Genomic DNA, 23,359 nt, shown 5'->3' on the forward strand with positions numbered 1-23,359 from the left:
TCATACCACCAGTCGATCCAATCAACTTCTCTCCCCTCAAACATCTACACCACAAGAGGAAATACCCTCCTCAAACCAGCGACCAAACCAAGCTCACTACTCCTTCCCTCTGGAAGCTCTCCACCTGCGACAAAAAGAAACCTACTTCTCTCCACAACAGAAAAACCATCTCTACTACTTCATGCAACCCGTCCACATCCAACACAATGATTACATATCATCCCTGAACATCCGGGGTCTTAACTCTCCTTACAAAAGATCCATACTACTAAAAGAAGCTTGATCCTTACAAGCTGAAGTCTTATTCATACAAGAAACCCATTTTTCCTCCACCAAAGTCCCTAAACTCAATATACATGACTTCTCTTCGATATATATGGCGACCAACCCCAAGTAAAAAAAATGGTGTCATTACAGTCATAAAAGACTCCCTTCAATTCCAATACGTCTCAGAAGTAGCAAACCCCCAAGGCCGTTACCATATCCTAATATGCAAACTCAACGGAATCCTATACACCCTAGTCAATGTCTACGGTCCAGATACCAACCAACTCCAATTTTTCAACAAAATCAACTCAACCATCTCTTCCCAAAGACAACGCAGACTACGCAGTGGCGGAGACTTCAACATCATAGGAAATCCACTCCTGGACTCCTCTTCTAGCAAACGCTCCTCCAGACATACCTTTAACTACTTTCTACACACCAACGATCTCTACGATATCAGGCAATGCCAACACCGTACAGAAAAGGATTGCACTCATTATTCCCCATCACACTTATCCTACTCCAGAATTGACTTTTTCATCACAGATAAGTGGACGTTACAGCATGTCACCTCCTCCAAGATCGGCACCATAACATGGTCAGACCATGGACCACATGGTCAGACCATGGACCACATGGTCAGTCCAATTACCATCAGTCTCGACTGCAATCAACATTCTTCGATCCCTCGAATATGGAGATTAAATTTGACTCTACTGAAGAATCCAGACCAAAAGAAACATATATTGGACGCACACAATATGTTCTTTGAATTAAACAATAAACCTGACATCTCTATACCCACATTATGGTCTACCTACAAGGCATACATGAGAGGTATTCTTGTACAACTGAACTCTCCCACTATCAAACAAAGAAACAAACAAATTGACAAACTCCTCATTTCCATTTAAAACAAAAGAACAACACAAAAAATCCCCAAACCCCTCAATCTCTTCTTCCCTCAACACAGACAGAAACAAACTCAGAACCCTTTTGCTTTATAAATACAGCCTTAATCTTCAAAAAATGAAAGTCAAATTCTATTCCCTGAGTAACAAGGCCAATTCCCTACTAACCAAAACGATCAAACAACGACGCCTAAAATCCAAAATATCCTCATTTCAACACCCAACCACACATGCACAAACCACAAATCCACAAGAAATAGCTAATGCCTTCACGAATTATCAACATTTATACAATCTTAAAAACGATTCTGACACTATACAACCAACACTTGCATCCATACAACAATTCCAACACACAACCAAACTTCCCCAACTCTCCCATCTCAACTTGACGCCATGTCTATTCCGATCTCTCCTGAAGAAATAGAAATGGCTATCAAAACACTCCCTCTAAACAAATCTCCAGGAAACGACGGATACACAAACGAATTTTACAAACAATTTGCCCCTGACTTATCACCCTATCTGACCAAACTTTTTAACCATGCCGCCATCACCGGCACATTCCCTAAAGACATGCTACAGTCCATAATAACAACAATACCAAAACCTGGCAAAGATTCACAACTTGTCCACAACTACAGACCAATTTCCTTACTCAATACAGACATAAAACTCTATGCAAACATTATAGCTTGCAGAATTCTCTCTTATCTGCCTACCTTAATACATCAAGACCAAGTAGGATTCATACCAGGCCGCCAAGCACTCGACTCCACTAGAAGACTTATATCTCTTCTTCACAACTTAGAACATACCAAACAACCATCATTACTCTTATCCTTACACACAGAAAAAGCATTCGACCGAATACATTGGCTATTCATGCAACTGACCCTACAGAAATTTTGTATCACAGGATGGATGTTAACAGCCATTCTCTCACTATACTCCCACCCATCAGCCAGAGCACTAACAGATGGAACACTATCAGACCCTTTCAATATCACCAGTGGTACCAGACAAGGCTGCCCACTGTCTCCCATAATATTCGCATTGCTCTTTGAACCCTTAGCTTCTAAACTTAGAGACGACCCAACATTTACTGGCATCAAACATCTTAACACATAACATAAAATTAGTCGATTTGCAGATGACATCATATTAATGATAACCAACTCAAACAGACACCTCCAAACAATACGTACCCACCTCCAAAATTACTCGACGGTCTCATATTACAAACTTAACGAACCCAAATCCTCAATCCTAAATCTCCAAATGCCGCACCAAACCCAAGTACTACTTGCCAAACAATTTCCCTTTTCCTGGGAAAAAAAAATAATATCCCCTATGTAGGAATCAGACTCACTGCAACAATAGACCAATTATACACCTCTAGCCACAAAATTCTACTCAAAACTATCCCCCGGGAGATTGCTACTTTTCGCACCTCAGAACTCTCCAAATTAGGTCGATTAGCGACACTGAAAATATACATCCTACCCAAAGTACTTTTTCTCCAAATTACATTTAATCCTCACCAAATTCTTATGCAACTCTAAAAAACCTAGATGTGCCACCAATCTCCTAATACGCCCAACATCCAAAGGAGGCGCAGGCCTCCCACATCTAAAATCCTACTATAATGCTACTCTTCTTGACCAAATATATTTTTGGTGGAATCCAACAAGAAAAAATTCTGGTCTACAATGGAAACCCTGCCCTTTCTTCCACTTAAACCCCAAAACGTACTCCTAATTACATCAACACCACGAACAAACTACCATCTGAAACACCCATGTATCCAAGCCGCTTTACAAGCCTGGTACGATCTTCAGACTACCGAATACAAATACGCCAAACAAATACCCCAATTAACATACTCCATTCCATTGCACCCTCTTTAGATCTCTCCCAATGGGAAAAGGGGAGTATACATAATATAGCAGACCTTTATATAAACCACACCCTGCTCTCATTTCAAAATATCCAAACCAAATTCAATCTCCCTACCACTGAATACTTCACTTACCTAAGAATCACTCACTGTATACAAACAAAAAATATACCTCACACCTCAAAAATTCCATACACCGCATATCACTTCTTTACCAAACCACAATACTCAGGTAAAGGCATTTCCACTTTCTACACGTATGTGACAAACCTAAAATTCACTATAAAATCTACATCCTTAACCAACTGGAAAAAAACTCTTTCAGAACCAATTACGACACAAGCATGGGAAAAAACATTTAACACCACTTACAAATCCTCCCAATGTAGTTCGCACTGGGAATCATACCTAAAAATTCTACACCAGTGGTACCTAACCCCTGTCAAACTAGCCATATACTACCCAAAACACTCCTCCTCTTGTTGGTGACAATGTGGAGACGTAGGATCAATATTACATATACTATGGTCCTGTAAATCAATCAGATAACACCAAACCCCTCACTTGCACTTCTACACATTGGAATTGAAAAATTTCCCTACAATTCCCGTACTATCACTGTCCACACACTCTTCGCAGCCAAAATCAATATAACTAGATTATGGAACACTACCAATGCTCCCTCTCTCAAGTCACTAATCACAGACCTTAATTTCCAATGTGAAATGGAAAAAAGATTTGCCTTTAACAACTCTACCCAACACAAATTTAAACTCCATGAGGAGAAATTCAAAATTTTAGAGCTGTTATAAAAAGTAAAGGTAAATATTTCACTGAGTGCAACTGTATAAGAGGGGGGTTGCTCTAATGTTGGGGAGATTTCCTCTCACTTCCTCATTGGGACAAAAAATGAAGGAAAATCTATTAGTTTTAAGTCTATGTGACATAGAAGGCTAAACATTAAGTGATTTTTTTTTTTTATTTCTTACATAAGCTTTCCAAAATTAAAGATTTTGGCTTTAATTTATAGCTTATATGAGATTTAGTGATTGGGTTTACATATTTACTGTGTTTTCCATATGAACTACACAGTAGATGTATGAAATTATGCAGGCTTCTGTAAAGGCACAATGCAGAATCTGGGATATGTTTTCTTTTTTTTCTATTGGTTGAACATTTTCTAAATTAAGAGAAGTAGATTTTTGCGAGTACAAGCACAGATTGGAAACATACCATGTGAAGATAGATAACATGGTATACTTTTAGAACATATTGAAATGGATGTTGGCCTTACATCCAGATCGTAAGCAAGGATATTGGCAATAAAGCCAATTTTTACTCCCAAGCACAAAAGTGAATGGTGCATGCAGCAGTAAATGCCCATTCAAAAACATCATACAAGTCATTGTGAAAATCAATTTTTTGTTTTTAAACTTACATGTTTATTATTTTCCTCTTGGGTTCCTTGAGGCACTGGTGACATAGCCAGGGGCTCACAGGTGCGCTCTGGGAAGGCCACATCCACAGTGTCTCAGGGAACTCTCACTTTGTCTTGCGCATGTACCGTGTGAGATCCAGGGTGAGCTGTTATAGAAGTATAATGGGCTGCATCAGATGATTTGTAATAGTGTAATAGACCATGCCTGATCTCTCAGTGCACACTGCCATGACTTGGGATCTGACTTGTGAGAACCCAAGTCGCATGACATGTGAAATCCCATGTTAGTCAATGAGAGCCATCTTCATTAGCACTACTAAAGTCACTCTGACTTTAGAAAAGGTTCCTGTACTACTTCAAGGCGACTTCTATTCGACTGTGCCCATATACTTTAATAGAAGTCACCTCCAAGTCAGATCCTCATCTATATTGATGTGATTTGAATTCCAACATACAGGAAGATTACCCAGGCATTCCCTGAAAGTTGCTTCAAATTGCTTTAAAGTAGTACTCAAGTTGTCTGGCAAAGTCACACTGTAAGTCGCGTGACTTTCAGGTAGCAGAAGTGTGAACCGAGACTTATGGCAGGTGTGCACAAGCTTCCTGAATGGTTAAATCGCTTCCCTCAGATGGTAATTCCCATTCATTACCTCCATTTAATGCTAATATAGTTGAAGAGACTCTGTATGGACAATGTAAAGGTTGACACAGGTTTACATGTATGCATACACAATTTTTCTTTGCAGAGTTTGCAGCAAAAAAGATACTTTAGTTCTTTTTGAACTTTTGGTTGACCCTTAACACAAGGCATCTTGGATCAACATTCTTTCATATGTTGTGTGTGTACTGTATGTGGTTTCTGATTTATGCTTAGTGGTCTATTTATAAAGATCTGCGCAAGGACTGCTGTTTGTTAAGCCAGTACCAAGTTTCACTCCAACCCACCAAGGATCCAATTAGATATGTTTGAGGTTAAAAAATAGTGAACAGTAGAAATATAAGAAACAAACAACTGGGTCACCTTGAGGAAACCTGCTCTAGCTTCTTCCATTGAGTGGTGTGATCGGATGACAAAAAAGCCAAAGAAATTCAACTTTGAGCAATGGTGTGAATGGGTAGAAATATTCCCAAGCGCTTGTAAAATAAGCTAAAGTTTTGTAAACCATTCTTCATCTGTAAAAACATTTACACTTTGAAATTATAATTAGGCTTTTATGTCTGACTTCTTTCCACAGCCAGGGATCGGAAGTGGGAAATTCCTGCGCCCTATTGCTGTTACTTGTGCTAGATCTCTTCTTGATGAGGCGACAGGAACTATTCAGACAGAGAGAGGTGGAAGGCAGAGTACAGAGGATCATCGAACAGATTGACGGTATATTGCCTATTTAGTTTGTATGAATAGAGAAATATACAGAAAGGTCATCTATCTTTAATGACAAGGAGGAGGGACTTCACAGTATATTAATTCTGGTGTATTTGGTAGCAGCATGTGGTTTTATGCTCTCTTGCCAGGATTTATGTTTTGATTTTTTTGGCACATTATTGTTTCTCTGCACAAGTGATATTACTTTTTATATAATGATGTGTTGCAGTTACCTGGGTAGTGTAGTCATATAAAAATGAGAAAATATGTGAGATATGGAGGGTACCCAGTGTGGCTCTAATCCTTCAGCTTCAGCATTTGGGGCATCAAAGCCAGGCAGTTGTTCTGATACGCACTAAACATTTTTGAAGCAAATGACATCATTGGTGTGTATCCTTTGTCTTTTGTACAGTATTCACATGCTTTATATTATATTTACCTGTCCAGAATACATAAACCTTTTATGTTTTAGCCCTGGCTATAATATATTTATATATATAAAAAAAAATCTATAAACCACTATACATTTCCTTTAAACATACTGACGGGGAGAGAGCAAAAGAGAGATCTCACTGGATAGTAAAGGATCAACAGAAGACTAATCACAGGCTGGTGGGAGAGAGGTATCATCACTTTACTTCACTGTAGCAGGGAATGTGATGGAGATGTGTGAATAGATTCAAGGACTAAATTGACAGAAGTACATATACTAGGGCAGGCAAATAATATTTCTGTTATTATCTGCCATCTACACCAATTGTGATTGCCTGCTATACTTGCACACATATCTAAATTACACTTAAATGTGAGGTGTCCTGCAAAACATAAACTATGGGTGAGATTTGGGGACAGGTTTGCAAAACAATAGTCTAGGGGACATGTGTCTGCTTTATAATGTGTTTTAGGCTAGCTTTTTGTAATATTTCAGTAAGGTTTCCAATACAGTAATATTTTGCAGATAATTTACCATTCAGCCAGACCTAATGATAACAAGCTGTATGTTTGACTGTTTGTCCTTCACCTTATCCATCTATATTGTTCCTCATCCATGAGAGAAATGTGTACAAAACAGGAACTTAGATGCAGCAATGGTGTTTTCTTTTATTCTTTGTATGACAGTAAAAGTTACATAGTTAGTCTGGCTGAAAAAAAAAGACAAAAGTCCATCCAGTTCAACCATTAAAAAAAAAAAAAGTTATAATCTTATACCCACAGTTGATCCAGAGGAAGGAAAAAAAAACTCCCAGCAAAGCATGATCCAATTCGCTCCTGCAGGGGAAAAAAATTCCTTCCTGATCCCCCGAGAGGCAACCGGATATTCCCTGGATCAGCTTTACCTATAAATGTTAGTATCCAGTTATATTCTGTGTATCCAAGAAAGAATCCAGGCCTTTTTTAAAGCAATCCACTAAGCTGGCCAGAACCAACTCTTGAAGGAGTCTATTCAACATTTTCACAGCTCTTACTGTGAAGAAACCTTTCCATGTTTGGAGATTAAATTTCTTTTCCTCCAGACGTAAAGAGTGCCCCTATTGTCCTCTGTAATGACCTCAGGGTGAATAGCTCTACACCGAGTTCACTATATGAACCACTGATGTATTTATACATGTTGATCATATCCCCCGTAATCTCCTCTTCTCAAGAGAATACATTCAGTTCCTCTAATCTTTCCTCAGAGCTGAGCTCCTCCATGCATAATAGATAGTATTATAGATGGTTTTGAATACAGAGACTAGATATTAAAGTGGATCTCCAGCCTAATATACCCTAAAAATATAAATACAGTTTGTGAACTGTTTTACCTACCAAAATATTTGTACTGCTGTCCAGTGAACCCTTGTAATTTACATTATTCCTTATGGTTACTTTGCATCTCTCTGTGTCACCTGCACCCATATTGAGCATCATTGCATTATAGAGGTCCTCTCTGTGCTCGGTTCCACCCATATGCTGCCTAAACACCTCCAATCCAACTGTCAGAGCCTAAAAATGTGTTGCGCAGCATTTTTCAGTGTAGTAGAAGCTGGTTGGCTTACGGCGCTTAACCTCCGACTAACCTTGTATACCTGCTGTGTTTGTTGTTAGGGTCCTTTTCTTTAGTCTCATATTTCCCTTCCCCAGATTTTATCTCTTACATCAAAAGTAGCTTCACCAAGCTCTCCAGGCTGAAAAAAAACTGTACAGACATTTATAGGCACGTTCTGTGGCAGTGCATATTTATTTGTGGTGGCTGCATGTCATCCGGCTGTGATATGCAAATTCCAATAAATACTTTAAGGCTAAGTTCACCTTTTCAGGCAGAGTTTTACTTTTCATAATAAATAGAAGCCTACTATAATGTCTTTTGTGACCAAGCCATCCAATTATGGTTGTCACTCACTTACCTCGTCCATGGCAGCTTTCAAATTTTACCACTGTTTCAAATTAAAGAAAAAAAAAATTCTGCTTCCATTACTTCTTGTAGATCATGTGGCATTCCAGGAATCTTCATATCCCATCATGCACTGTTTTACTGTATCACTTTATAGGGTATGTTGTACGACTATGAACCATGCCTCATTACTATGCCACCGCTTGTTTTATTTCCAGCCACTTTTACTTCTTCCTTTAAGGTGCCCATACACTGTACAATCTGATTGTACAATGTCCCTTAGATGTGCCATCAGCAATATAGTGCAAGGGCACGTTTGATTTGAAAAAATTGAATGGATTGTTCAGGTGGGCCCACCTATTCCATAGTTTTTTTTAATGTGAAGGAAATTGTACAGAGATTATGCAATCAGATTGCATAGTGTATGACCATCTTTATACAAGTACATAGGATGGGAGTGGACAAAGACACTCAGCTGTCAGGAATCTCCACGTACTGGGAACTCACGTTTCTGCATGTTTTTTTTGTGGCACAACAAATTCCCCAAAGAAGCTCCACAACTTTTTTAGTGCAGTGTGGTGTGTTTTTTACCATGCTTTTTTATGCATTTTCAGCGTCCTTGTTTCATGGTTAAAGCACACTAGCTTCTCTTGTTTGTGGTGCTATTAAAATTTAATGTCTGTGCAAGTGTGAGGCATGTATGCAGTATGCTTTTTGTGCGATTTGCCGTTTGTTTGGAATTGGGCAGATATGAATGGAGCCTCATTGTTCTTGTGTAAACACACCAATTTCACTTTCAGGCCACATTCATACTTAGTGTTGTGGGAGCGCTCGTTTACTGCACAATACGCTTAGGGCAGTCTATTGATTTCACTGGGCTGCCCTACATGTGGCATGGTAGCTCATGGGACATTCTGGGGAGTTGTGGTTTGCACATTTTTTACTGCACATTTTGCTGTGTTTGTCCATTTGGTTTTTTTCATGCATCAAAATGTGTGCTTCTGCGTTTGGGGTGGTGTTAACAATTAATGGCACCAAAAGACTGGCAAGTTCATTTTAGGTGTATAAAGGTGGACATTCATTTTACAATCTGATTGTACAAACTTTATACAGTGGGGAAAATAATTATTTGATCCCCTGCAGATTTTGTAAGTTTGCCCACTTAAGGGTCTATCATTTTTATCATAGGTGTATTTTAAGTGATAGACACAGAAGATCAACCAAAAATCCAGAAAAAACACATTATACAAATGTTATAAATTGAGTTGCAGTTCAGTGAGTAAAATTTGATCCCCTACCAACCAACAACAATTCTGACTCCCGCAGACTGACTTTGTGCTCTGCTTGTACACAGATTAGACCTGGCAATTTAAGAAGGTGCTCCTAAAGACAACTTGTTATGTGTATAAAAGACACCTGTCCACATAATCTTTTTCTTCCATTCAAACCTCACCAAAATAGGCAAGACCAAAGAGCTGTCAAAGGACATCAGGGACAAAATTGTAGACCTGCACAAGGCTGGAATGGGCTACAAGACCATTAGCAAGAAGCTTGGTGGAAAGGAGACAACTGTTGGAGCAATTATCTGAAATGGAAGAAATACAAAATAACCATCAAACGCACTCGGTCTAGAGCTCCATGCAAGATTTTGCCTCATGGAGTAAGGATGATCATGAGAAAAGGGAGGGATCAGCCCAGAACTACACAGGAGAAACTTGTGAATGCTGTCAAGGTAGTTGGGACCACAGTTGGCAAACAAACCATTGGTAACACAATATGCTGCCATGGATTGAAATTCTGGAGCTCCCACAAGGTCCCTCTCAAGAAGACAAATGTACAGGCCTGTCTGAAGTTTGCCAGTGTACATCTAAATGATTCAGAGAAGGATTTGGAGAAAGTGCTGTGGTCAGATGAGACCAAAATTGAGCTCTATGGCATTAACTCGACTTGCCATGTTTGGAGGAAGAACAATGCTAACTATGACCATAGGAACACCATCCTTACAGTCTATCATGGAAATGGAAACATTTTGCTTTGGGGTTGTTCCTCTGCTAAAGTTACAGTTCGACTTTGCGCATTGAGTGGCCAATGGACGAGGCCATGTCTTGGATGAGAACCTTCTTCCCTCAGCCAGTACTCTGAAGATGGATCGTGGATGGGTCTTCCAGCATGACAATGACCCAAAACATACCACCAAGGCAACAAAGGAGTGGCTCAAGAAGAAACATTAACCACTTGTCTGGATACTTTTACCCCCTTCCTGTCCAGGCCAATTTTCAGCTTTCAGCGCTGTCACACTTTGAATGACAATTGTGCGGTCATGCCTCACCAACACTGTACCCATATAAATTTTTTAGCATTTTTTTAGACAGATAAAACTTTATTTTGGTGGTATTTATTCACCGCTGGGATTTTAATTTTTTTGCTATATAAATGAAAAATCCAAAAATTTTGAAAAAGTGTTTTTCTTATAAAATTTTGCAAATAAATAATCTTTCTTCATAAATCTTGGCCAAAATGTATTCAGTTATCTTTTGAGTAAAAAAAAAAAATAACCCAAATTAGTTTATAACCAAAGAATATAATTTTTAAAACTTTATTTTACATTTTTATTTAATTTTTTTATATTATTATTTTTTTAACATACTGTCACCCTAGCAGTACAGTGTCACCATAGTGACACTGTACTACTTGTGGGGGGTGATGAAGATTTTTTTTTTTTCTTTTACACTGATTGCTTTTACACCCATAAAGGCTGTAAAAGCAATAATTTCTCCTTCTCTCTGGCTGCATTCTCGCAGCCATTGAGAAATACTGTGAGAGCTGTGATTGGTCACAGCTTGTCACATGGTACAAGGCTGTTGTGAATAGCCCTGTACCATGTGACCTCTGTGATCATTCACAGATTTCACACGTAGTAAGCTATGATGTCAGAAGTGACATTTTGCTTACTACTCTGCATGTGATCACTAATTGGCCAATCAGTGATCACATGATCAGGTCCTCACACAGAGGTCCCGTACAGTGATCAGTGTTCCTCCGGACACCGCGGGCACCGGATCGCTGTGCCGCACACTCCCAGGGAGCGCACAGTCCAAAATGGTGGGCACCATTTATAAATGGCAACCTGCTCCTGCACTGCCACCGTCCGGCCGTTTATATACATGGGCCGGACAGGAATTGGTTAAGGTCATGGAGTGGCCTAGTCAGTCTCCAGACCTTAATCCTATAGATAATTTATGGAGGGAGCTGAAACGTCGAGTTGCCAAGTGACATCTACGAAACCTTAAGGATTTAGAGAAGATCTGTAAAGAAGAGTGGACCGAAATCCCTCCTGAGATGTGTGCAAACCTGGTAACCAACTATAAGAAATGTCTTACTTCTGTGCTTGCCAACAAGGGTTTCTCCACCAAGTACTAAGTCATGTTTTGCTTAGGGATCAAATATTTATTATACTCACTGAACTGCAACTCAATTTATAACATTTGTATCATGTGTTTTTTTTGGATTATTGGTTGATATTCTGTCTCTATCTCTATCATTTAAAATACACCGATAATAAAAATTTATAGACCCTTAATTTCTAAAATTTATAAAATCTACAGGGTATCAAATAATTATATTCTCCACTGTATAATCTCCATTAGATTTTCCAAAACTATATAGTAGAAGGACACACTTATCTATCCAATACCTTTGTATCCAGTTAGGCAGGCCCTTGCACTACACAGTTTGTGATATCTAAAGAAGATTGTACAATCAGATTGTATAGTGTATGATGAGCTTTACAGACTTCCAGGGACACACTTCTCCAGTTTTCATTACTAAAGCTCTGCTCTGCTGTTGTGTGATCACTTAGCTCCTGCACACTCTCCCAAATGAACACTGAATGCAAGAAGAAAGTACAAAACAATTGATGGCTGCATTTAGTGAGAATAGTGCTGACTGTTAATGCGTGCATTGGAAAAGCATGAAACTACAGAGGTGGGTGGGAGCAATCTCCTGGAGAGGAGAGTCAGGGTGTGTGTTAATGAGGTTAGCTGCTGAACTGCTTTCAAATATCCCGTACACACGATAAGAAAATTGTATGCAAAATTTTGCAGAAGCACTGATCGAATGATTTTCTATTCATTGATGAGCAGGATGTTTTAACTCTGGTTGAACAGTGAAAAATGTTGTAATTTTGCACACGAACGACCGATTTTCTATGCAGTGGTATGACAGTCATACAAAAAAAATCTATCAAGTGCTATGACGCATGAGCGGAAACAGAAGACCCAGATGTTGATGTCCAAGGAATCTTCGTAAACATGAACGAAAAATCCAAATGTTAAAAGTAGATTGGCCTAATGAGATAATGAAACCAGAATTAATTATATTTTATGTATCACTATTTATGTATATAGATAATGTAATAAACTACATTATACTCATTGCTATTAATTGTTGTGTATATCGCTCATTCTGGCCGGAAGGGCGTGGCTACAAGGTCACAGGCACACTGCAACACTTCCACTTGTACGGAAGACGTCAACACTACATATTGCCCGACAAATTATTTTTTTAAATTAGTTAATGTGGACCACAATTTCGACCAGTGAACAAACGCCTCTTGGTCGTTGGATGACCGATCGGTTGATTTTCTAATCGTGTATTCCCACCTTTAGTCTTAACATTTTTTCCAACCTAACAGACAGGTAGCAGGAAGCAAATGGAGTTTTCTATAAAACAAACTGGAGGCTGAGGTAAGGCCTGTCCTTGAACATAGAAAAAGCTTTTTCTTTCTGCAGCAGAGGTATATTAGTGGTATAATGGTACATAGAGAAGCTAGAATTTAAAAAAAAAAAGGTGAACTTAGCCTTTAGCCTCCATGAGCTCTTAGTGTTATACTAGCACTGGAAGTGTAAACAGAGGGAGTAACTGACAAATCTGATTACTCCTCTAGTACCATGATATCCAGTTGCTGATATGCAAGACATAAGTTATATTTGCACCTACAAGTGTAGTCTTGGACTGAATGGTGCACACTGGGGTAACAATGCTGACTGCCAATTTAACCACTTGCCTACCGGGCACTTATACCCCCTTCTTTACCAAGCCAATTTTCAGCTTTCAGTGCTGTCGCACTTTGATTGACAATTGCGCGGTCATACAAGATTGTACCCTTATGAAATTTTTATCATTTTTTTTATCACAAATAGAGCTTTCTTTTAATCACTGCTGGGCACTTTACGTTTTGCGCTATGAACAAAAAAAAATGTGAAAAAAACATTTTTTTTCTTTGTTTCTATTATAAAATTTTTCAAACAAGTAATTTTTCTCCTTCACTGATGTGCGTTGATGAGGCTGCACTGATGGGCACTGATTGGCGACACTGAAGGGCACTGATAGGCAGCACTAATGAGGTGGCACGAATAGGCGGCAATGATAGGCAGCACTAATGAGGTGTCACGGATAGGTGGCACTAATAGGCGGTACTGATGATGGGTACTGATAGACAGCACTGATAGGTGGCACTGACTGGCATCACTGCTGGGAACTGACTGACGGCACTGCTAGGCATTGACTGGCGCAACTGATGGGCATTGACTGGCACAACCGCTGGCATCGACTGGTGGCACTGCATTGATGGGCACTGGTGGGTGGCACTGGTGGGCACAGGTGGATGGCAATGCTGGGCACAGGTAGGTGGCACTTCTGGGCACAGGTAGGTGGCACTGCTGGGCACAGGTGGGTACTTTGCTGGGTGGCACTGCTGGGCACAGGTGGGCGGCACTGCTGGGCACAGGTGGGCGGACCTGGTGTCTGGCACTGCTGGGCACCGATCATCAGGGCACTGATTGGCCTTTTACCGTAGGACACAGTGCTCACGGAGATTGCCCTCTCAGAACTAGCCGGCCGCAGTGTAGCCGTCATCCGGCTATCTGCGGTTGGCAAGAAGTTAATAGCTCCATGTCAGCCTTATCACCATATTTAAAGTAGGACTATATAGGCAAAACTTTTTTTCCATTTTGGAAAAACCCTCTCAGGCAGGGAGCAGAAATCAGAGACACGGCATCCTGTCTGGAGAGACGGCACACAGAGTATGCCGTGAATCGGGAGATAATGCGCATGTGCCTGTGACGACATTAGACATAACAGGACAGATTACAACAAAAGAGAGCACGTAAGGAGACATCTACAAGCAGGAATTATTAGATATATTAGGCTGTAGATCCACTTTAATATCTAAGCTCTCTGTTCAAAACCATCTATAATACTATTTATTATGCATGGAGGAGCTCAGCTATGAGGAAAGATTAGGGGAACTGAATGTATTCTCTCTTGAGAAGAGGAGATTAAGGGGGGATATGATCAACATGTATAAATACATCAGTGGTTCATATAGTGAACTCGGTGTAGAGCTATTCACCCTGAGGTCATCACAGAGGACAAGGGGGCACTCTTTACGTCTGGAGGAAAAGAAATTTAATCTCCAAATACGGAAAGGTTTCTTCACAGTGAGAACTGTGAAAATATGGAATAGTCTTCCTCAAGAGTTGGTTCTGGCCAGCTCAGTAGATTGCTTCAAAAAAGGCCTGGATTCTTTCTTGGATACACTGAATATAACTGGATACTAACATTTCTAGGTAAAGTTGATCCAGGGAATATCCGATTGCCTCTCAGGGGATCAGGAAGGAATTTTTTTCCCCTGCAGGAGCAAATTGGATCATGCTTTGCTGGGGTTTTTTTCCCTTCCTCTGGATCAACTGTGGGTATAGTATTATAACTTTTTTTTTTCTATGGTTGAACTGGATGGACTTTTGTCTTTTTTTCAGCCAGACTATGTAACTATGTTGGAGAGAGTTTATTACCACTTGAACCCCTTCACGCCTAAGGGTAAAACAAATCTTAATGCCTAAGCACAATTTTGCAACGTTGACATGTGTTAGTAAAACTGTACATATCATTACAACTACTTTGTACATCCAGGTGCATTATACCTTGTTTTTTTCAGGACAAATTGGGATTTCATTTGGTGGTAAATGGTAATGGATATCTCCTGATTTTTTTTTTTTTATTATCAAAGGAAAACTGGCCCAAAATAGTAAACAAAAATCTTTTTTTTTTAATTTAGCTGTGTGTTTCTTGTTACTACCATAACCTACCACCAAAGAACAACCCAAAATAAATTTTCCAGCCCTTGACGATCGCAGCGATACCATATATGTGTATGTTATTTGTTGTTTGTACCCACAGTACAGCCCAGAAACAATAGTGCACATTTTGTTTTTTGTTTTACCTAAAACACACTGACACCAATTTAAAAAAATAAATCCTGACCTTTGACCCAAACACCCTGGCACTGAACTAGATGAAACCTTAATCTAGGTATTTTTTCTTTATTTTTTATTTTATTTTTTAATATTTATTTTTTTTAACAATTTTTGTTCTCTGTGCCAGGAGTTAGAGAAATACAATGCATCTCTCTCCTCCATTCATAGAGAAAAAAAACAAAAACGAGGAGGCGGGCTATACAGTGACTGATTCCTATGATAGCCAATCAGAGGCTATCACAGCGATCATGTGAAATCGGGAGTCCCGGGTCCTGATCGTTAGAACAGGACCCGGGGCTCTCAGTGACACCCTGGTCTTTGTGCTAAGAGCGCGCAAATATTTGCGGCCCCATGGAAAAAAGCCCAGTTCTGTGAGTCCGCATATTTGTGTGACGTCAGCTCGAAGGGGTTAAGGAAGTGACATCAGGACAGGGTTTCTGGCAGGATCAACTAGTATGTTTTTATGTACTGAGCTCACACAAATAACTAAACCCCTTTTGATTATGTTTGTGAGCTCTATTTCATAAGTAAATTTTATTGTTGACTGTATATACACTTTTAAGTTTAAATGAAAAAAGGTATTAATCTTGAATCTGTGACCAAATCTCAGATAATTACACATACTGACTATATTATGTTTATGATTGGCTACTAACACTGACTTTTCTTTCCAGATGCTCTGAATAGCGGGCATGAATTGGTGTGGGCAGACAATATGTACCCTGACATGTACATGCCATCAGCACCCTCTTGGTCCCTTCACTGGGTGTATAGAGATGGGCGACTTGTTAACCTCCCAGTAAGCCTGCTGGTGGATGGAGATGTCATTGCTTTAAGACCTGGACAAGAGTCATTTGCATCACTCAGGGGAATGAAGGTAAATAAGTGGACACATTAATACATTAAAAAAAAAGCCTGCTTGTTTAATAAAAATATGAATTGTAACACTGATCATTTTCTTATCTTAACATCAAGCTAGCCTATTCCACGGTCTCCCAGACACATGTTTCAGAATATTGCAGTACATGTGGCACTCTTCTGCCCTCCCACCGATGAAAAAAAAAAAAAACTTCTGTTCTCCTGACATTCCTGCAATACAATTTCAGTTTCTCAAACACACACACAAAAATGTGACAAAAAGCAACCACTCAAAAAGGTGTTGTCTAGTAACTATTAAGTATTAGTGTACATACAAGCGTGTTCCTATGTCTAATCTGTGATAATACAATATATGTATAGAGGGGCACCCATATTTGCTCATTACATATCTGCAAATTCTGCTTTCTGCTTTGCAGTGCCACACAATAGTTGCGCTATGCTGCTTTTTATATAAAGCCTACAGTTTAGCTGACACATTAATACCAATGCACACCCTGTGTGGTGGATATCTTATTCCAAAAGCGGTTTACAGAGAGAGCAAATACAGTGGGGATCGAAAGTTTGGGCACCCCAGCTAAAAATTTGTATTAATGTGCATAAAGAAGCCAAGGAAAGATGGAAAAATCTCCAAAAGGCATCAAATTACAGATTAGACATTCTTATAATATGTCAACAAAAGTTAGATTTTATTTCCATCATTTACACTTTCAAAATAACAGAAAAAAAAAAATGGCGTCTGCAAAGGTTTGGGCACCCTGCAGAGTTAATATCTTGTACTGCCCCCTTTGGCAAGTATCACAGCTTGTAAACGCTTTTTGTAGCCAGCCAAGAGTCTTTCAATTCTTGTTTGAGGTATCTTTGCCCATTCTTCCTTACAAAAGTCTTCCAGTTCTTTGAGATTTCTGGGCTGTCTGTCACGCACTGCTCTTTTAAGGTCTATCCATAGATTTTCAATTATGTTGAGGTCAGGAGATTGTGAAGGCCATGGCAAAACCTTCAGTTTACGCCTCTTGATGTAATCCCCCGTGGATTTTGAGGTGTGTTTAGGGTCATTATCCTTTTGTAGAAGCCATCCTCTCTTTAACTTCAGCTTTTTCACAGATGGCATCAAGTTACCATCCAAAATTTGCTGAAATTTTATTGAATCCATTTTTCCTTCTACTCGTGAGATGTTCCCTGTGCCACTGGCTGCAACACAACCCCAAAGCATGATTGATCCAACCCCATGCTTAACAGTTGGACAGAGGTTCTTTTCATTAAATTCTGTGCCCCTTCTTCTCCAAACGTACCTTTGCTCATTCCGGCCAAAAAGTTAAATTTTAACCTCATCGGTCCACAGAACTTGTTTCCAAAATGCATCAGGCTTGTCTATATGTTCATTTACAAAGTTCAAACGATGATTTGTGTGGTGAGGACATAGAAGAGGTTTTCTTCTGATGACTCTTCCATGAAGACCATATTTGTACAAGTATCTCTTTATAGTGGAATAGTGTACCACAACTCCAGTGTCTGCCAGATCTTTCTGGAGGGATCGTGCAGTCAAACGTGGGTTTTGAATTGTTTTTCTCACAATCCTGCGAGCTGTCCTGTCTGATATTTTTCTTGGTCTTCCAGATGTTGCTTTAACTTCCACTGTTCCTGATGACTGCCATTTCTTAATTACATTCCGAACAGAGGATATTGACATCTGAAAACGCTTTGCTATCTTCTTATAGCCTTCTCCAGCTTTGTAAGCGTCAACTATTTTCAGTTTCAGTTTTCTAGACAACTGCTTAGAAGAACCCATGGTGCTGATTGTTGGTCAGATGAGTCTGGGCATTTAAAACCTTTGAGCTTGACATCACCTGGTCTTCCCAGACGATGATTGAGAACAATCCCTGACACTGGCAGGTCTCAGCTTTGCAAAGGGGGCAGTGCATGCTATAAATTTTGCAGGGTGCCCAAACTTTTGCAGACGCCATTTTTTTGTTTTCTGTTATTTTGAAAGTGTAAATGATGGAAATAAAATCTAACTTTTGTTGACATATTATAAGAATGTCTAATCTGTAATTTGATACCTTTTGGAGATTTTTCCATCTTTCCTTGGCTTCTTTATGCACATTAATACAAATTTTTAGCTGGGGTGCCCAAACTTTCGATCCCCACTGTACATTGAGCCACTAAAGCTGGCCTAACACTGAAATTCGATCAGTGTGTGTCAGTCCACTTGCCACCGAAGTCGACATCTGTCAAATGGACAAGTTGGAAAATTTTTCCCGATCAGCTGTTGCAGATGCTGATCATAGTAGATGCAGTGGGAGCCGCTGTCAAGATACAAAGCCCTGGAAATTAGGTTTACCCCATCCACCTAATTTATGTGAATGGAGGCATCTGTTTTGTTTTTTTTTATTTAGTCTGCTGGCTGGACAAAAAAAACTAACAGAGTATAGTCAGCTTAGTAGTCCCCTCTGTTAGCCAATGTACACATTTTTATATTTAATACTGTAACACAAACTAGGGAAGAGTATTTAGTATTAAAAAGCATGTTAAAGTAAACGATGCAGAAAAAATTAAAAATATGCAATTCAATTCAAAATTATGAAATTTTCTCTTTTACTTGTTTATGACATCAAACATCTGTGCAAGAAATAACAGCACCAGACTAAAAGCTGATTTATTGTCTTATATCTCCAAAAACTGAAAATAATTACTTTAGGCTTATGTAGTATCTTTCAGTTTGTGGAACTTCATGCTGTCAATCAACGTTTACTATTTGTAATCCTTATGCTGCTAGCATTAGTAAATAGATAGGAAAGCAAATCATATTCACAAGCCTAGGCAAATTAAATCATACATCCTAGGAATCTTCAGGAGGGAAGGGGGGTTTCTTAGATAAGTACACCCTCCTGCATACCTGAGCTAAGAGTAGATGGACTCCAGGAAGTAAATACTCGATAAATAATCTATCCTTACCTGAGATGGCTGCGGCCAGAAATGTTAGGCGGGTGTTTTTTCAGTAAAATAAAACATGAAGGCATAGATGTATGGAGGTGGGGGGGAGTTGCTTTGAATATTAAAAAAATAATTATCATTTTTGGTTTGTGGTGCTCAGATTCAGTGTAGTTCTGCTTTAATGTCGTGTCCTTGTAATGACTTCTGCTAGCAATAGTGCCTGAAGGTAAAAAGTAAAACTTTTGCACCATTTCCTCTCCTAGATAATACAAGTTTCCTTCATATAGTTGTTGATATTCTCATTAACAGGATGATGAGCACATAGTTTTAGAACCAGGCGATCTGTTCCCTCCTTTCTCTCCACCGCCATCTCCTCATGTAGAAGGCAAGAGAGTACCACAAGAGCCACAACAGCATCATCTGTTTCGTGTCATGAAAACTCCCGTGCTTGAGAATATCAGGTAAGGCTAAGGATGGGTTTCTGGGGTTACTGAGCACTCGTATATATAGTTAGCCTTTGCTGTCATGCAGGGTGTCGTCCTGCAGATACTGTAGACCACCCATAGCTAGTTTTTCACAGTCTATTAAAATTACTTCTCTTTTTAGAAGTTATAATACCAGCAATCTTTTATAATTTAGACATCTTAGATTTACAGGTGAAACTCGAAAAATTAGAATATCGTGCAAAAGTTCATTTATTTCAGTAATGCAACTTAAAAGGTGAAACTAATTTAGGAGATAGACTCATTACATGCAAAGCAAGATAGTTCAAGCTGTGATTTGTCATAATTGTGATGATTATGGCTTACAGCTCATGAAAACCCCAAATCCACAATCTCTGAAAATTAGAATATTACATGCAATCAATAAAACAAGGATTGTACAGAGAACAATATCAGACCTCTGAAAAGTATAAGCATGCATATGTACTCAGTACTTGGTTTGGGCCCCTTTTGCAGCAATTACTGCCTCAATGCGGCGTGGCATGGAAGCTATCAGCCTGTGGCACTGCTGAGGTGTTATGGAAGACCTGGATGCTTCAATAGTGGCCTTCAGCTCTTCTGCATTGTTCGGTCTCATGTCTCTCATCTTTCTCTTGGCAGTGCCCCATAGATTCTCTATGGGGTTCAGGTCAGACGAGTTCTGCTCTCATCAGAAAAGAGGACTTTGGACCACTGAGCAACAGACCACGTCTGTTTTTCTTTAGCCCAGGTAAGACGCTTCTGATGTTGTTTGTTCAGGAGCAGCTTGACAAGAGGAATACAACATTTGAAGCCCATGTCCAGGATCTGTCTGTGTGTGATGGCTCTTGATGCACTGACTCCAGCCTCAGTCCACTCCTTGTGAAAGTCCCCAACACTTTTGAATTGCCTTTTCCTGACAATCCTCTCCAGGCTGTGGTCATCTCTGCTTCTTGTGCACCTTTTTCTTCCACACTTTTCCCTTCCACATAACTTTCTATTAATGTGCTTTGATACAGCACTTTGGGAACATCCAACTTCTTTTGAGGCTTTCCCTCCTTATGGAGGGTGTCAATGATGGTTTTCTGCACAACTGTCAGGTCAGCAGTCTTTCCCATGATTGTGATTCCTACTGAACCAGACTGAGAGACCATTTAAAGGCTCAGGAACCCTTTGCAGGTGTTATGGCTTAATTAGCTGATTAGAGTGGGACACTTTGAGCCTAGAATATTGCACCTTTTCACAATATTCTAATTTTCTGAGATTGTGGATTTGGGGTTTTCATGAGCTGTAAGCCGTAATCATCACAATTATGACAAATCACGGCTTGAACTATCTTGCTTTGCATGTATTGAGTCTATCTCATATATTCGTTTCACCTTTTTAGTGGCATTACTGAAATAAATGAACTTTTTATTCTAATTTATTGAGTTTCACCTGTATGTTAAGTTCACAATGACCTGAGAAGGGCACATTTCCAGGATGACTGTTCCTTGTTACATAATAAATCCCTTTAGATTTCTCATGTAAGCCGAAAATGGTACTAAAGGCAAAATTTAAAAAAATGACAGGCTGTATATAATGCAGTCTTTCACTAACATTAGCAAAGCATATGAAAAATAAACCAAAATATTAGTCATTGGGATGTTAAACAGTGCTGAAAACTTCCCCTCAGAAAACACTCAACTCGCAACATTTTCATAAAACCAAGACTTACAAAAAAATCATAAAAATATTTCAGGTTACACTCCCCTAAAAAGAACATGAGTCATTATGGGAATAAATCATAAGCAGCTCAGCCACCCCCAGCATTATTTTTTCCCCCTCCTAAAAACAATTCATAATAAATGCCAACCGTGCTTAGTGTAGAAAGTATTGTAATAAACAAATGCGATGGAAAGAAAAGGGAGGGGAGAGTTTGATGATTTTTCTCTACACGTTTCGCAGATAGCTTCGTCATGGGTTCAAGAAGTGTAACTCACTGTAGTTGAAGGTCGGGTCAAATCCCCTAATGGGTTATTTTTCATCTACAGTCAGTTAAGCCCCTTGAACCCCTGAAGAAGCTATCTGCGAAATGCATTGGGACATCATCAAAACCTCCTCTTTTCTTTTCTATTGCATTTGTTTATTACAATATTATATGCACTGTTGATATTTATTATGAATTAGTTTGGGGGGTGATGCTTGGGGTGGCTGAGCTGCTTATGACATATTCCCATAATGATTAATGGTCTTTTTAGGGGAGTGTACCCCAAAATATTTTAATGATATTTTGCAATACAAATCTTGGTTTCATGAAAATGTTGTTTTGAGTGTTTTCTGAGGGGAGGTTCTCAGCACAGTTTAAAATCCTGATTACTTTTCTTTTGGTTTATTCTTCATATGCTTTTGGGATGAGGAGCTGGACCATTCAATTGGACCTGTTACTTTTTTTCTTGTGTAACATTAGCAAAGCAGTCTTTGTTTTTCTGAGTCCCCCCTGTATATTTTACCTGGTGATCTTGCAGTTATTTTTAATTGCCTTTAACAGACCAAACTGAGCAAATGTGGCAGTTAAAGGGTTTAAAGAAACAATTTAACACTGATAGGGGTGCTTACAATGGTCAGCTTGTGGATATTGTTAAAACCTTTATCCCAAAACAGTTTCTGTAACTGCCCTAAAAGTATTAGCTTGGGCGTTTATCTGTTAAGCCAGCTATCGACCACATTTTAATCAAATCTCAGTAGATTGATCAGGGACTGGCCTAGATTTTTTTTTTTTTTAACTTTTAGGAGAGCAGTTTCTGTGGAGTGTTGCGCGTTTAATCCAGACTGGGGATCAAGAAGGTCATTCTCAATGAGGTGGCAGCTCAGCCGGTTGCAGACTAGACATTCAAGGAGTTTGGAGGCAAAAGGGAGTAAGGAGATGGGTCTTAGGTTTTTAAGATTGGTGGGGTCAAGTGAGGCCTTTTTAAGTATAGGGGGACTAGTGCATGTTTTAGAGGGTTGGGGAAGATGTCAGTAGAAAGGGATTGAAGATATATGAGAGAGAGTGTAGGATAGAAGATGACTGTAGTATTTTCTAGGGAACAGGGGGCAGGTGGTTAGGTAGGTGTTAGAAAAAGGTTTAGTGACTTCCTCTATAGTAACCGGGTTAAACAAGGGAAGAATAAATTGTGCAGGTGGACACGGACTGTGTTGATGGAGAATCGCATAATCTATAGCCTTTCTTAGTCACCTATTTAAAATCCATCTAAATCCGCTAGTCCATCTTACACTACCCTCTCCACAGACAATACTATTGTCCAAGCGTGGCTCTATTTCTCCTCCATAGACAGAGGAAGCACCCTAAAACAGAAAGTGTGTTACTCTTCGGATCACCAGGTAAATATAATAGAAAAAGAAAACAAATTCAGCCACTTTATGGGTTGATGAGATGCAATATATTCAGTTTTTGTTTTTGGGATTAATACTGCTTTGGGGGGACCCCACTGCAAGGGATTTTTTCTTTCAACCTCTAATTGGGCTTTAATAACATATATG

At 39.3% G+C, this 23,359-nt stretch overlaps 1 protein-coding gene across 3 annotated transcripts in view; it reads left to right on the forward strand.

Moving 5' to 3' along the window:
• The window catches only part of TMEM94 (transmembrane protein 94), a 226,028-nt gene that overhangs the window by 55,083 nt on the left and 147,586 nt on the right, over positions 1 to 23,359 (forward strand). For all 3 annotated transcript variants that reach the window (XM_089668748.1, XM_089668743.1, XM_089668746.1), the window contains exons 5-7: positions 5,752 to 5,888; positions 16,241 to 16,443; positions 19,686 to 19,837. In XM_089668748.1, the coding sequence (XP_089524874.1) occupies positions 5,752 to 5,888; positions 16,241 to 16,443; positions 19,686 to 19,837 (492 nt within the window). The remainder of the gene's footprint in view (positions 1 to 5,751; positions 5,889 to 16,240; positions 16,444 to 19,685; positions 19,838 to 23,359) is intronic.

Source organism: Staurois parvus, unplaced genomic scaffold, assembly GCF_062004578.1.
Source record: "Staurois parvus isolate SC_StPar_1 unplaced genomic scaffold, SC_StPar_1.0 ptg000008l, whole genome shotgun sequence".
Lineage (NCBI taxonomy): Eukaryota > Metazoa > Chordata > Amphibia > Anura > Ranidae > Staurois > Staurois parvus.